The sequence below is a fragment of the Crinia signifera genome, chromosome 3, assembly GCF_055691185.1.
Source record: "Crinia signifera chromosome 3, ASM5569118v1, whole genome shotgun sequence".
Taxonomy (NCBI): Eukaryota; Metazoa; Chordata; class Amphibia; order Anura; family Myobatrachidae; genus Crinia; species Crinia signifera.
Window position 1 is genome coordinate 262,419,694 of NC_139219.1, and position 15,456 is coordinate 262,435,149.

At 42.3% G+C, this 15,456-nt stretch overlaps 1 protein-coding gene across 5 annotated transcripts in view; it reads left to right on the top strand.

Moving 5' to 3' along the window:
• DOCK10 (dedicator of cytokinesis 10) overlaps nucleotides 1-15,456 on the top strand; it is a 341,015-nt gene that overhangs the window by 226,486 nt on the left and 99,073 nt on the right. For 4 of the 5 annotated variants that reach the window (XM_083177979.1, XM_083177977.1, XM_083177976.1 and 1 more), the window contains 8 exons: nucleotides 3,403-3,549; nucleotides 4,930-5,013; nucleotides 7,878-7,974; nucleotides 8,805-8,849; nucleotides 9,189-9,364; nucleotides 11,988-12,104; nucleotides 14,559-14,670; nucleotides 15,326-15,444. In XM_083177979.1, coding sequence (XP_083034105.1) covers nucleotides 3,403-3,549; nucleotides 4,930-5,013; nucleotides 7,878-7,974; nucleotides 8,805-8,849; nucleotides 9,189-9,364; nucleotides 11,988-12,104; nucleotides 14,559-14,670; nucleotides 15,326-15,444 — 897 coding nt within the window. The remainder of the gene's footprint in view (nucleotides 1-3,402; nucleotides 3,550-4,929; nucleotides 5,014-7,877; nucleotides 7,975-8,804; nucleotides 8,850-9,188; nucleotides 9,365-11,987; nucleotides 12,105-14,558; nucleotides 14,671-15,325; nucleotides 15,445-15,456) is intronic. The other variant, XM_083177978.1, reaches the window with a different exon arrangement.

The following is a 15,456-nucleotide window of genomic DNA, read 5'->3' on the forward strand; positions in this document are numbered from 1 at the left end:
TAAAAATCGGCCCTTGGAAACCGGAGATATCTGACTTCAAAGCAGTGGTCCCCATCCAAGCCTGTTAATTGCTCTTCCCAGTCAGATATTTCAGGTTCTGTCTGACTTGGAGTTTTTCTGAGGGTATATTCCACAAGCTGTGACTCTCCCCCTTTGATGGACACTAGTAGCTTGTCTCTACTGTTCCCAGAACCAGAGATATCAGCCTTCCAGCAGCTGGTTACTGCTCCAGCTCCACAAACCTGGTATGTAATTTTATATACTCGTTGGCAGATTGCTCTGCCTCCTGAATCCTGATCCCTTAGTCCGCAATACCATTTGGTAGGTGGGATTCTAGTTTTTAATTACATTAAAATATAAGAAATCTATTTCTGGGAACTGGAGATATCTGCAGTCAAGCAAGCTGTGTTCCCACCAGAAAATTATGAATAATAAGCCCTCTCCACTATACACCCCTCCTCTGCGTATTAAACATCCTCTACCACCCTGGAAGTTATGAATCAGGGCCCCTTCATTCAGTCCAATGCCCCCTTCTCCCACCCCATCTCCCACCATCTGTGCAGTAAAGGGGTAATTAGTGGAAATTTCTGATCAAGGCCCTACATGCTGAGCGGTTGATATAATACACCCTACCACCCGCGGGACATCAAAGCTTCCCCCACCCCTACCGCTGGTGGATCGGTAGGGACCCAAATACATTGCTATGCCCAGGGGTCTACACTGCTGTTCCTGTATGCATATAGATGTATGTATATGTATGTATATATGTATGTGTGTGTGTGTGTGTGTGTGTGTGTATATATATATATATATATATATATATATATATGTATGTATATATATATACAGGGTAGAACTGTCGGCACTCTACAAACAATGATGCCCAGGTGCCATCCAATGTGCCCGGGAGCACAATCTTAATAGCAAAGGAGGTGGTGGCACTCGAGGGACTTGTAGAAGGAAATGTACAGACAGCCAAGTGTCAAGCTATATGTGTATATATATATATATATATATATATATATATATATATAAATATGTATATAATAATAAATATATATAAAATATATATATATAATTATTATTATTATTATTATCATTTATATACATTTGGTCTATCTATAATACTTTAACTGACCTGGCATGACCGGGCATATACTGGGTCATATACTGGGTCACCTAAGTGTCCATCTCCGTGCTTTGCTCCGCCCCTCTGGAAACGCCCTTCTGAAAATCCTGCGTTTTCCCCTGACCCGGATCAATCCAGTTTTATTTGGGGAAGGGAATCCGTTATTAATATCAGTAAGGTTCTGGCAGTCATGGAGTGGCTAAGGTCTCATACGGGTGATTCCAAGAGTGTTGTTCTTTCCCTAGATGCCAAAAAGGCATTCAACCTGTTACTGTGGGACCATGGGGTATATTCAATGCAGTCAGCTAGCGTCGGCAAGGGGGGTTTGTATGGTGTGGATGCCCTTTTTGGCAAGAAAAGCCATCCTAGTCGGCCAACCCCCCTCACCGTATTCATGTTCATGTTTTGCATAAATACTTGCCGTCAGAGGAAGGCGAGGATTCCCTTAAATGGCAAGGTTCACCACCAATGCAGCGAGCCCGCTGCATTTTGTAGCGAGCCTTGCGGTTTTTATGGCTGCACTCACCATTTCCACCTCGCCTCAGGGAACAGACGAGGTGGAAACGGTGAGTGAAGGGTAGGACGTTGAACTCTGGTGGTGAACTATCGGCACTGCTCACCGTATAGCTCACCGTCAGGGGCTCCCTGCCCGCATTGAATATACCCCCATGTGTTTGAGTCAATGCTTAGATTTGGAATGCCAGAGAAATTAATATCTCTTTTGAAACTGTTGTATACTAATCTGGACACCCAAAGGGTAAATAATGGCTATCTTTCGCAACCCTTTTTTATTCAAAGGAGTACCTGCCAAGGATGCCGTTATCCCCACTGCTGTTTGAATTGGCCCTTGAGCCACTAGCTATTGCATTGAGGTCATCTTCACTATATAACGGAATATATGTTTGCAAAGTTGATGCCAAACTGGCATTATTTGCCGATGTTATGCTGCTATTTGCATCCAATGCAACCAATTATATTTTGGAAATAGTTTCAATGATAAATGAGTTTGGTTCCTTTACAGGATATAAAGTGAACTATTCCAAGTCTGAGCTGATGATTCTCTCTGGTGACACCACACCCTTTTTATCTGATCTGGTTCTGTCTCAATTTCCCTTAGTCACAACATCTTTTAAATACTTAGGCATTCAGTATTCCCTTATCGTTGGACCATCTCTACTCCAGTATTTTCCGGTGATAGCTCATATTTCAAAACTTCTGATCAGTTGGATTAATTTGCCATTGTCATTATTGGGTAGGGTAGCTGTTATTAAAAGTAAAGCTTTTCCAAACCTTTCTTATATGCTACAGAAGCTTCCAATGGAACTTACGAAACATGATTGTACAGTTATTAATCATATATTCTCAACTTTTTTTATGGACTAGTAAGAAAATGAGGGTTGCCTATGCTAAGCTACAGTTGCCCCATTCTAATTCCTGATATACACAGTCAGTCTCAGATACATAACAGATTGGTTTTGGGGACGATCAGTTTTCACTAACCATGCACTGGAAGAGGAAATCTTTTACCCTTTCTTTCCTAGAGCATTGCTTCATTCTCCAAAAACTGTGCCACAGTAACATAGTAACATAGTAGTTTAGATTGAAAGAATACTTATGTCCATCAAGGTCGCTATTCACAAATACTGTATGTACATCCTCAGTTTTGCTACTTTTATCCTGGAAGAGTTGTGGCACACTAAACAGGGATTTTATGGGCAATATGAGTATAGGTGAATGTGGACACATCTGTACATGGATGATTTAGCGAATATGTCATGGATTATACTATATTATACTAGGAGGTAATGCTATAACATGCACTTATAGGAATATATTGGCAAAAAAACAACTATGACTGTGTCACAATGAACGCAAGATAACTGGTATTTCCCATGATTTTGGTGCAGCCCAATGCTGTGATTAATAGGGAAGTTGTAAGTCCTGTATAACAAGATTATTCTGCAGCAGAGAATATTCCTGCGCTTGCTGGGAGATACAGAGCTATTGTCAATAAAAGTACTATCCACGGGAATTACCATGCACGGTGTGTAGTTATGGAACTTTACAGGTTTGGTTACAAAAATGGAAACCCTGTTCTAACTCCTCTTAAAAGCATTTATATTATAGCCTGTCCTCCTGTAAGTGACATGTCGCTGCTGTTAGAGGCACTTTTACTTGCAGTGCTTGCATTTTAGCTTGGTATATTTTGTGTACTTACAATGGCTGAGTAAGCAGCAAATTATTACTGATCTAAACTTTCCTCTATTTTTAAGGTTCATCGCACTAAGAGGTTCCCTAAATCCTTCCACGGTGAATTGGAATCACTTGTGATGAGCTTCTCAGATCATATAATTTGGAAATACAAAGAGGCTTTGGAAGAGACTAAGAAGGCCAGCCTGAGTGTTGCCTGGTTCCTGAAGGTGACTAATGCTCATTGAAGTATCTATAAGTACTGTAGACTTGTGCCCAGATCACTAATGGTTCTAACACTGTAACTTGGAATAGTTATAGTGAAATCCTGGCCAGTCCTTGGATTGTTGGGATCATGTTTGGATTAAGGATAGGTGCACGAAATACAGATTTACAAGTCTACAAATGACTGAACACTCTACAGCTCCTTCCCATAACCAGCCCCAACAGAAAATTAATAGCATTACTGTTAAATAAACCAATCTATTTACTCCCAAACAGCACCAGCATTAAAATAAAGAATAGAGAAAATCCTACCAAACAGCCCTCAAATAAACACATTTGTCCCACAAAAAGACTGACATTAAGGGGGTTATTCAATCACTGCCGCTATTTCCGATGGGGCAAATAGCCATGGGCGCCTATTCAATGCTGTCTTGTCCGACAGCATTGAAGAAGCAGATCAGCAGAACGGGCCCATTTTGCCGATTACGGCCTTGAATTGTTGCGATCACGGACAAATCTCGACAATCCACGCCCATTTACGCGGACACACCCCCTTTTTCGACATTGAATCCCGCCTGGCGATATGCTGTCGAGCAAAACTGAAACGGGCCAGGGTCACAGCTGTCGGGAAAGATCGACAGTCGTGACCCGGGATTGTATACCCCCCTAAAAGAGTTCCTTTACAATTAAAAAACATCCCCCTCTGTGTACACACAGGGCTAATATTTAGTTGCCTTTGCCTGCCCAGCTGACTGTTCTGTCTGTAGGTCTGACTTATCAATACCCATAGACTTCACATTACCTTGACATGGGTAAGCCCCCGGCGCGGTTCCATCTGTACATCACTTCAGCAAATACTTGGTGACAACAAATGCACCATTTTCCCAGTAATAGAAGAGACAACAGCATGTGGTACACCGACAATTTCTGTCTACTATGCCAAGCATGCTTCTTATTGGGTGCACTCTAATAATTCGACTCTTCCAGACTCCTTAATAATAGGAAAATACTGTAAGAACATATATAAATATCCAAGGACTGTGCTGTAAAAATAGGGGACACGTACAATTCCTACCTATGTGTCATTGTTTGAGGGTAACGGAATAAGGATGAATTTCTTATTGTGGAGAACAGAAAAATAAATAATAATAAAGCTACACAAGATAGCATTGGATAGTATGAGGATTGGGAATAATTAGATTTGCTAAGAAGAGCAGAGGCCTTCCTTGCCATAGGACTGTTTATTTAATGTAAATCACATACAGTACTTTAGATATGTCTTTTTTATTTACTACAATATATTTTGGTCTGAAACAAGTTGAAATAAGGAACTTGTCGATGTCACACTTTTTATTTTTACTTAGCAGAGCTGCTTTGTTTTATAGCGTTGTTTTACATTTATGGATCGTGGCTTTGTATTCAAGATGATCAGTGGCTGTATCAGTATGTTTAGCCCGGAAGACCACAAGGTAAGAATAAAATCAGTTACTCATCTCTTAGCACCATCATGTGGATTAGATTTTTACAATGGTGGTAATACTAAGAATTTTCTGGGCTATGCTTCAGTGCCCAGACTGGCAAACCCGAAAAAATTCTCGAAATGGCTGCTGCTTAGCGCCAGTCAGTGCCGCTGATCTGATCGTTGAACTCAGCTTCAGCGCAGCCCAGCTCCAGCTGTTCAGCCACGCCTTCTGTGTAATGTCATGCCGGGTTGCCTGGGGCAGGGCCGGGCAACAGCTGATATAGTGCTCAACGGTGCTGCCCAGCCTTGGGAGACACAGTGGTGGGGGTTTTTTTTAGGGAACTCTCCCCCTAAAAAATGTACCCAGTGGGGAGCACTGCATAAAAAAAAACCACCACTGAAGGGGTTAAAGCAGGCTTTGGGTCTGTTTTAGTTATGGTCTAGACAGGGCCATTTTAACAGAAAACCGTGCGGTTGGCCCCTACCTACACAACCTCATCTCTCTCTGCGTTCCTCACTGATAACATCAGGCATGATGATGTCACACCCGGCATTTAGTGCCGGGTGTGACATCATCAACAGGTATACAACGCAATGCAATCTCATAAGGACTGGCCAGGAGATTGCCGTAAACAATATTTTATTTTTCATTATTAATTTGCCCTGCCTTAGGCTGCTCTGGGGTCCCTGTGCTTGTGGGGGCCCTGGGCAGTGGCCCAGCCAACCCAGTGGAAAAGATGGCCCTGGGTCTAGCTACTGCCAAAACAGTTGCTGCTGGCTTACTTCTGCTTGCAGCTTATGGAGCTGTCAGTAAAAATCAGATACTACATTTACTATATGTAACACAAACGTACAGTATATGGGCAAATTAGTGGACAGTGTGAATTGTAACACTTTCTGTCAGCTCTAGGTCTATTTCTGGTTCTTTCCTCAACACAACTCAGAGAACCACTTTCTGCTGTATTAATATGCAGAACATATGATCATTTTAAGAAGTGGTTGTAGGGTGGGGGTGGAGATAAACAACACCTACCAACCTACAGATTCTGGCGCTTTAAATTAGAAAATATAACTGAATAGGTGTAATGACTGTACATATATATCCACTGCTGCTGCAAGTGTTAATATGAGTTGCTGAGACTCAAATAAAAGAAAAGCCAAAAAAAGGTGGGTATAACACCATGCGCTGCTATGTGGGTGTAAACATTTTTGGGTACACCCTGCTGAATAAAATGTACACTGGACACACTATGTTCTTTAAATTTTATATAGAAATGGCGGTACTTGTTTCCTATCTGGGCGCCCATCGCGGGCATCGCGGGTACATCGCATGTCATTATAATGACATGCGATGCGACCGACGCGATTACCGCGATTTTTACATAGGGACCAATGTTAAATGTCCCAATTGACCCACGATGACCGCGATTTACCATAGGAAACAATGTTAAATGGATCAATTTCCCCAAATTATCATAGGGAACAATGGGAAATGGGGCAAAAACACCCCTGAACATAAAAATGTCCCCCCAAAAGTAGTTGACGCCACCCCGCCATCAACGTGTACCCGAAGCGTGGCGAGCGCAGCGAGCCCGCGAGGGGCGGCGTTATGCGTCCTCCGACCTTTTCATGCCCTACTATCCACTAGGGCGTGGAGTGAGAATAGAATAGTGTGGCGAGCGTAGCGAGCCACCGAGCCCGAAGCGTGGCGAGCGGACGCGGATACCTTCACAGTTATACGCGTCCCCTCGCGGGCTTCCCAGGTGTCCATGGCGACGCGGACACCTGGGAAGCCCGCGAAGGGACGCGTTTACCTGTGAAGGTATCCGCGTCCCCTCGCGGGGCTCGCTGCGCTCGCCACGCTTCGGGCTCGGTGGCTCGCTACGCTCGCCACACTATTCTATTCTCACTCCACGCCCTAGTGGATAGTAGGGCATGAAAAGGTCGGAGGACGCGTACCGCTGCCCCTCGCAGCCTCGCTGCGCTCGCCACGCTTCGGGTTCACGTTGATGGCGGGGTGGCGTCAACTACTTTTGGGGGGACATTTCAGTGTTCAGGGGTGTTTTTGGCCCATTTACTATTGTTCCTATGCTGATTTGGGTAAATTGATCCATTTAACATTGTTTCCTATGGTAAATCGCGGTCATCGCGGGTAAATTGAGGCATTTAACATTGTTCTCTATGGGAAAATCGCGGGCATCGCGTCTGGCACATCGCACCCGATTTTTTATCGGCCGCGATGCCCGCGAGTGCCCCGATTTTACCCCCGATGCCCGCGATTAAAATCGTGGGCGCCCAGATAGGAAACAAGTACCGAAATGGCATATGTTCAAATTATAAGCGCATAAAAAAGGACAATACATATAAAATACAAGTAGGACATAAAATTTCAATATGGTAATATGGCACGTCTGTAGATATACTCCATTGGTTAATCAAGCTTGTGCAGTCAATAGTATGCAACAAATCAAAATAGGTGTGAAAATTGCAATGCAAACATTTTTATTCATCACAATGACCTGTAATGTTTACCGTATATAAGAAATCAAAAATAAATTTTATAAATTTTTCTATTTGAATTTATATATGTATTTTGCACATCTCTCACAGAAATATTGGCAATCAAAGGTTTAAGATAGATTTGTGTAAAGAACGTTTTTGATCACACTTAAGATGAAAGCGCTGGGGACAGATTGTAGAACAGGTTGAGAGAGTTATCAGTACCATGAATCTCCAGCAAGTCCAGCACACAATGCACTGCATATAAATAACTGTGCATTATACAGCAGATTACTACCAGCTGTGGTAAAAATGCACAGTTATCAAACACATCCAGACAATCCAATACAAACAGATTTTATTATATTTCAGATACTGTATCAGTACAAGTTTGAGTTTCTTCAGGAGGTCTGCAGTCATGAGCATTTTGTTCCTCTTTGCTTGCCTATAAGATCAACAAACATCCCAGGTAATACACAGGACGTAATTATATGTGATGTTAACAAAGAAACAAATCAAAATTCTAAATAAGCCCAAAAGAGTATTTGCACTTTAATAGTTATTCCTGCTGTTCATTTTTAGACCGTAGCGTAAGCAAGCGCAGCGAGCCCCTGCAAGGGGACATGCTGGCGCAGTGAATGTACACAAGTACCTCAGTTTTTTTATATAGCGCACACATATTCTGCAGCACTTTACAGAGAGTATTTGAACATTCACATCAGTCCCTGCCCAGTGGAGCTTACAATCTACATTCCCTAACACATGTACATGCACACACAGACATTCTAGGGTTCATTTTTTGACCTACCAGTATATATTTTTTTATTGTGGGAGGAAACCGGAGTACCCGGAGTAAACCCACGCAAACACAGGGAGAATATACAAACTCCACACGGTTAGTGCCATGGTGGGAATCAAACCCATGACCTCAGCACTGTGAGGCAGTAATGCTAACCATCTGTGTGCAATTTCAATGCACATACATACAGTATGTGCATTGAAATTGTATAGTGAGGAATTATGTTACTATCTGCTTCTATTTGAAACGTGTAATATGTAATAATACAAAAATTCATATTTGGTTTGAATATAAAATCTAGTACATTTAATTTTCCATTTGGTACAGTAAGTAGTTATTGAAAGTACTACTACCATGGGTAAAATATACATTATTCTCCCACTTGGGTTAATTCATTACAAGCTATGACTAGTTTTGAATAACTGAAATACTTATTTTGTCCTGTTACCTATATATTAATTGGCTTCTGTGTATTTTTGTTTGCCCTGTGTATAATGAAGACCCATTAACACCGTCAGACTCCACTAAAGATTACCATGCACTAGGTAAGTTTTCCATTGTAAGGGCATTTGAACCTCTAGAAGGCACTGTCAGTGGTATGCGGTGGAGGCCATGGAATGTGTGTTTTTGTGCATTTTTACAACCATGCAGCTCTTTAAAGTAACTACCGCATTTCAAAATGCAATTTTCCAAACAGATTGCAGACCACAATTCCAGTTTTGTTACCTGTATACCATAGAGAAGCTGCAGTTTTCCAATCATTGAGAAAACACATAAGAAGATATCATTGTTTTTAGACCTGTTTTTCGTTGGCAAGGCTCATCATATTGCTCTTTTTTATACAAACATTTTATAAACCTCTAATATTTCTTTCTTTAACCAAGACATGCCTGAGTACACCTTAACGGATGACTTCTGTCGGAAACACTTCCTGATCGGCATACTTCTCAGGGAGGTTGGCTTTGCATTGCAGAAGGACCAGGACATCCGCCACCTGGCCCTGACAACACTGAAGTGCATCATGGCCAAGCACTCTTTTGATGATAGATACGTAGACAAGGTAATTCCTTCTCAATAGTTTCTAAACCATCTATTGCCACAGGCAGAAAAGTCATACAGTATGTATGGAAGATCTGATAAAGACTTTCACAGTCTGGGACCTCTTACAGTTCTGCTCCATCTTCCTTTTTCGTATCAATTCAACTGTGTTCAGTTGCCTTTCATTCTTAGAACTGTGCACATATTTATTTGAGGATGTTCTCCTGTCCCAGCTTAGAAGGGGCTGCAGAGTTGACTGCATATTGGCTGCAAATGCGTCTTTTCTTCCACTTTTCATAGGCTTGATTGCTACCTGTCATTACCATCAGTGCATAATTGCACCAGCCCTATCATCCAACCTTAAACAGACATATTTACACCTCTACACAATTCCATTACATGCCCTGATCAAACATGACCTACGGTATGTGCAGGGCCATCTTAACAGCAGTGTGGGCCCCTGGGCAACGCAATGCACTGGGGCCCTTACCCATTCTCCCCTCCTAGGAGTGGGGGGTGCTATCAGCAGCAGCTTTAATGTCCCACGGGTGGCAGGGGGTGCTCTATCTTCCATTCAACATGTAGGACCTGGAGCAGTAACTTCTGCTAATTACTCCTTTACTGCAGAGGTGGTGGGAGGGAGAACACTAACGTGTGGAAGGGGGCACTGAGCTGAATGAAGGGTCCCTTGTAAATGACTTCCAGGGAGGTAGGGGGTGTTTTATACGCAGGGGAGGGTTGGATAATGGAGTGGACTTAATATTCGTTATTTTCTGGTGGAAGGGCAGCTTGTTTGACTGCAGATATCACCATTATCAGGAAATAGATTTCGGTACTTATGTAGTATCTGGGCATCCGATACAGAAATCGGATCGCATCGCATCGCATGCGACCAAATCTTATGCGATGCGATGGTCAAGATTTTTCCATAGGATTCAATGTTAAAATGGTCTGAGTCCATTTTAACATAGAATTCAATGGGAAAAAGGGGTCCTTTTCCTTTCCCCACTATCCAAGTGGGCATGGAGTTGGATATAAACCTGTGGCGAGCGTAGCGAGCCACCGAGCCCGAAGCGTGGCGAGCGGACACAGAATACTTTTTAAGAAATATGCGTTCGCTCGCCACGCTTCGGGCTCGGTGGCTCGCTGCGCTCGCCACGCTATATAAAATCAACTCTATGCCCACTTGGATAGTGGGGAAATGAACAGGACCTTCTTAACATTGAATCCTATGCAAAATCGCATCGCATCGCATCGCATTGCATCTGATTGTATGCCTTAAGGTAAGGCATACAATCACAAAATCGGACACCCAGATACTACATAAGTACCTAGATTTCTTAGCCTTCAATAGTATAAAAACCTAGAGTCCCAACTTTCAGGAGGTGCTGGGAACTTGGGGATCAGAGATCAGGAGCCAGAGCAAAAATAACAAAAATATAAAACTGCACACCAGACGTTTGGAGCTGGAGCAGGGACCAGCTGCTGGAAGGCTGATATCTCTGGTTCTGGGCATGACAGAGACAAGCCCCTAGTGTTGACAGAAAGGGGAGAGTCCCAGCTTTTGGAATATACTCTCAGAAAAACTCTAAGTCAGAGAGAATCTGAGAAATATGACTGGGAATTGCATTTAACAGGTCGGATGTGGAATGCTGCTTTGAAGTTGGATATCTCCAGTTCCCCAGGGCCGATTTTCAAAATTCTGGTATCCCTGGAAAAAGGGGATCCTCAGCTATCAGCATAGGGCCCTTATACACCTGGGGCCCCTGGGCAAGTGCCCATTAAGCCCATACGAAAAGACGGCCCTGGGTATGTGAGATGGTCACATAACAGCCCAGTTACACCCCTTCAGTTACACAAATAAGATATGGGGGGAGATTTCTCAAAGTGCGAAGATAGATAAACTACAAACCAATCCGCTCCTAACTGGCAAGTTACAGACTGTGGCCGGTATGTATCAAACGGAAAATGCAATAAAGCAGCATGTTTTCAGGGTTTTTACCGTATTATTTAATTTATAAATGCTGGACCTCAGCGTTTCGGCCACAGAGGGTACCAGCTTTTTCTGGCATTACCCTATAGATGCCAATGTGTTTCTTTTCACATACCAAGCAATCCCCCATCACCTGCTGTTTGGGCAGCCTCCTGTTCAGACCCAGTGACTACCTCCGCCCTAGCAGTAGTACTTCCCCTTCCGGGTGTAGGGAAAAGGAGAAGGAGCCCGGGAGTCCTAACAGCCGTCTGCAGCAGGAGACTCGCCAGGACCCTCTTATCCGGCACCAGCTGCTTTGCAAAGGACAGCTCTTTTCTCAAGATGTCCTTTGCAATACTACTCACATATGTTAGTAAACATGTGATGTGTGGGGGGATGTACGTTAATTACTTAGTACATCCTTCCCTCTGACAGGTGGCAAATGTTTAATTCTGTATTAGCCCACCATGTCTTAAATGTTTTGCTACTCCTTGAGGTTGGAATTTTATATAGACCATTGAATTGGGTCCACCTTTCCCCTTGTATTGTCTATTGCCTGTTAAATGCTGATATATTGCATATTGTACAGAACAGCAAAATGATTGGTACATATTGCATAATATTTGTAATATTAAAAGTCTGATAGATGCTTATTGTGTATTTTGCTTCCTAGGAAAAGCAAGCCCGGATCACCATTTTATACTTGCCATTCTATGGTATTCTCCTGGATAATATGCCTCGTATATTTATGAAGGACTTTTTCCCATTTTCAATAAATACATCCAACCAGGTAAACCTAACAAGTAATCATGCCAGGCTGTTTTAGCATGCATGCCATATATTACTAGGGTTGCAGGGCAATCTATGCTGAAAAGAAACCACATAATCCCAATATGTTATATCCCCACCAATTTAATTACTAGTCCATTCATTTATGTTCAGACCCGCCTAGCACTGATAAAAGGGATCCCCAGTCAATGTGTTAATCAGGGTGTGACAGGCATTGCTGCTAGTCGGTGGCATACTACAGTATAATACTGACACCCAGTGGGTATCAAAGAGAGACATCCCAGCCTTTAGTTTGCAACTCCACGGTTGGTGATAACTTTATAAAAGTTATTATTTTATTGTAAAAATTTACTTCTGATTCTTCCCCTCCTGATGAAAAATGATGTATTTAAAACGTGTATATATTCGTAAAACTTTATACGTATATTAAAAAATATTGATAATTTACTAAGGTGGGAGTTCTATTGAAGCTGGGATATTGCTAGGGCAATCATAGAATCAGATTCAATCTAGTATACCAGAAGGTGCTAAATAAGAAGCAGATTCTGATTGGTTGCCCATAGCAACATTACATCTTCAGTAAAACTCCCATCTCTAGTAAACAAACTCCTTCATCTAAAAAGAAATAAATAGATAGGAAAATGGGTTTAATAATGTGGGACATGTATATAATGAATAAATGCTGTATAACTGAAACCTGTGACAGCCTCTGATGCTATGCTAATGGCCACTAACAGCCTCCTACATTGTCCTTTTGGCCCCCTGCTCAGGATGATTTCCTCTCTCTCACGCACATCACATATCTCACACACTGCAGAATTAACATTTAATCCTGCTGCAGTGCTTCTGATTACATTTATCAGCAAAGTTATGAATGGATTATTAATGCGTGACTTCATGGTAAGAAATCGAAGCTTATTGAGGGCCAGATGCACTAAGCTTTGAAAGTGATAAATTGGAGAGTGATAAACAGCCAGCCAATCAGCTCCTACCTGCCATGTCACCGACTGTGTTTGAAAACTGTCAGACAGGAGCTGATTGGTTGGTTGTTTATCACTCTCCATTTTATCCCTTTTGAAGCTTAGTGCATCTGGCCCCCTAAATCTGCTCCTATGTTTGCAAGAAAAAAAGGCATAATTTCTGAAACCAGGCACAAATGGTGGATACTGTTTAGTAGACGGCCATCAAAGAGCCATACTTTCAGCCCTCCTGACCCTTAATTTCCTCTTTTACTTATTTCCAGCATAGGATATAAGATGGTTGTTCTTGACAGGGCCATTGGGAGGGGAGAGCAAGTGATGCACTGCCCAGAGGTGCAGGGCTCTGGAGCCAGTACCATCGCTGCCCCATTGCATCTGGTCAGTAGGATGCTTGGAACTGCACCTAGGGTTACCACCTCATCCCTTTTGTTCCGGACACATATTAATTATACAGGTTCTGTGGCAGTTTAAAACGAGGTGAAATGGAGTATTGAAGTCACCCAGCCAGCCAGCCACAGAACCTGTGTAATTAATGTGTCCGGAATTAAAGGGATGAGGTGGTAACCCTAACTGCACCTTATGGCCAGCAGCACTGCTCCAGGCATACAACCTGCTGTGTGCAGAGCCATCTGAAGTGTCTGGGCAGCTGTAGAGTACACTTACACCTGTTTGGGGGCGGAGCCGCTACACAGCATTGGCCACTTGGGAGTCCCGCTCCAACACTGGTCTTTCAAATAAGACATTGTGAGTACAGCAGTAACAGTCCCTCTGATGCTTATTAAAAGTGTAATTATGTGTTTACACCAGTCAGACAGTCACATTGGGTCAAGCTGTGTGGGCTGTCATATTTGACCCAGTTTTCTTTTCTCACCTTTGCTATAGTAATAAAGGTTACTTCAAGTGTAAAACTAAACATGAGCACATTTCCTTCTTGCGGAATAAATGGCATCTATTTTTAATTGAGTTTGCCACCTTTTGGCTCTATTAAATAATCCAACATGTATAGAAATACACACTTAAATACACTGTGAATACAAGAAGATGCTGACACCATGTCTTTTTTATTGCATTACTAAATTTTTAGATTAGCCTCTTGGTGCTAGACTCATACATAATAAATTCACAAAACACTGTATGAATATGAATAAGAATTTTCTTATAGTATAGTAAAACAATGTCACTTCCATTATTTTTTTTACTTATTTTGAGGTAACTAGAATGCAGGCTAAACAAACCATTTAATTAAGTTAAATAATTTAAAAAGCAACAACATTAATATGTCATTACTGGTAAGACCGCTCGAAGCAAAAGCTCGACAGCTAGTCTGCTACCTTCTGTGTTTGTGCGTGTGTGAGAAAGAGATGTAGTTTCACTCTCTGCCAGCAGATGGCAGTGCTTTGGAGACTCTCGGACACTAGACATATATATAAATAGATGATAATTGTTGTTTTCGGTGTTGTTGTTTTTTTAAACAGGGTTCCCGGGATGACCTGAGCACAGCCACACCCTCGCAGAGTCAGTCCGCCATAAAACTCGCTGCATCTGCCGATTCCTCATTTTCTAAAGACGTATTAAATTCCATAGCAGGTAATACAGGAAGCTCTGTATGGGAGGAGATGCCACAATGTATTGAGCGTAACAGAGCGATAGTGCTACTGTGTTAGTGAGTACTGTACTTCATTTCTAGAGAATTGGTATTTTCATTTAAGGGATGTGGCAGTTTACCACCAGGTACAGTAAAAAAATACATGCACAAAACTTATCAGCTATTAAGATGTATTCAGTGGCGTAAGTTCGTTCCAGTTGCCCGGTGGCAAGATATATATAGGTGCCCACACAAACACACACTCCCTATATAACCTTATATAATATATATATTTCTGTATAGATAGATAGATAGATAGATAGATAGATAGAACACATATTTCAGAACTCAGCCACAGAAGCAATATCGTTGGCTTTTAAATAACTGATTTAAACTTGCAGGGGGAGGAGAGGTGCCCCCTTGGGAGCAGGAGCCCGGCGGCAGATGACTCCATTGCCTCCCAGAGTTCTGCCTCTGGATGTATTGATACAGAGCAGTATGGTTCAGAGCTCTGCACTTTTAAATTGATGTACTGTATAATTGACATTTCATTTTCCAATGCATCCATTACCTTGCCATTGATGTTTGTGTGATTTCCTCATGTGTATAGTATACGTGTCCGTGCTGTCCTCTCATCTCATCACTTTACTCCTGCAGCCTTCTCATCCATTGCCATCACTGCAGGGAACAATGCTGACTCCAGGGCGTCTCTGGCCAGCCTGGAATCTATTCCAAGTGCCAATGAGAAAAGTGAGAAAGCTGAAAACTGCGAAAAGGTATACAATGGC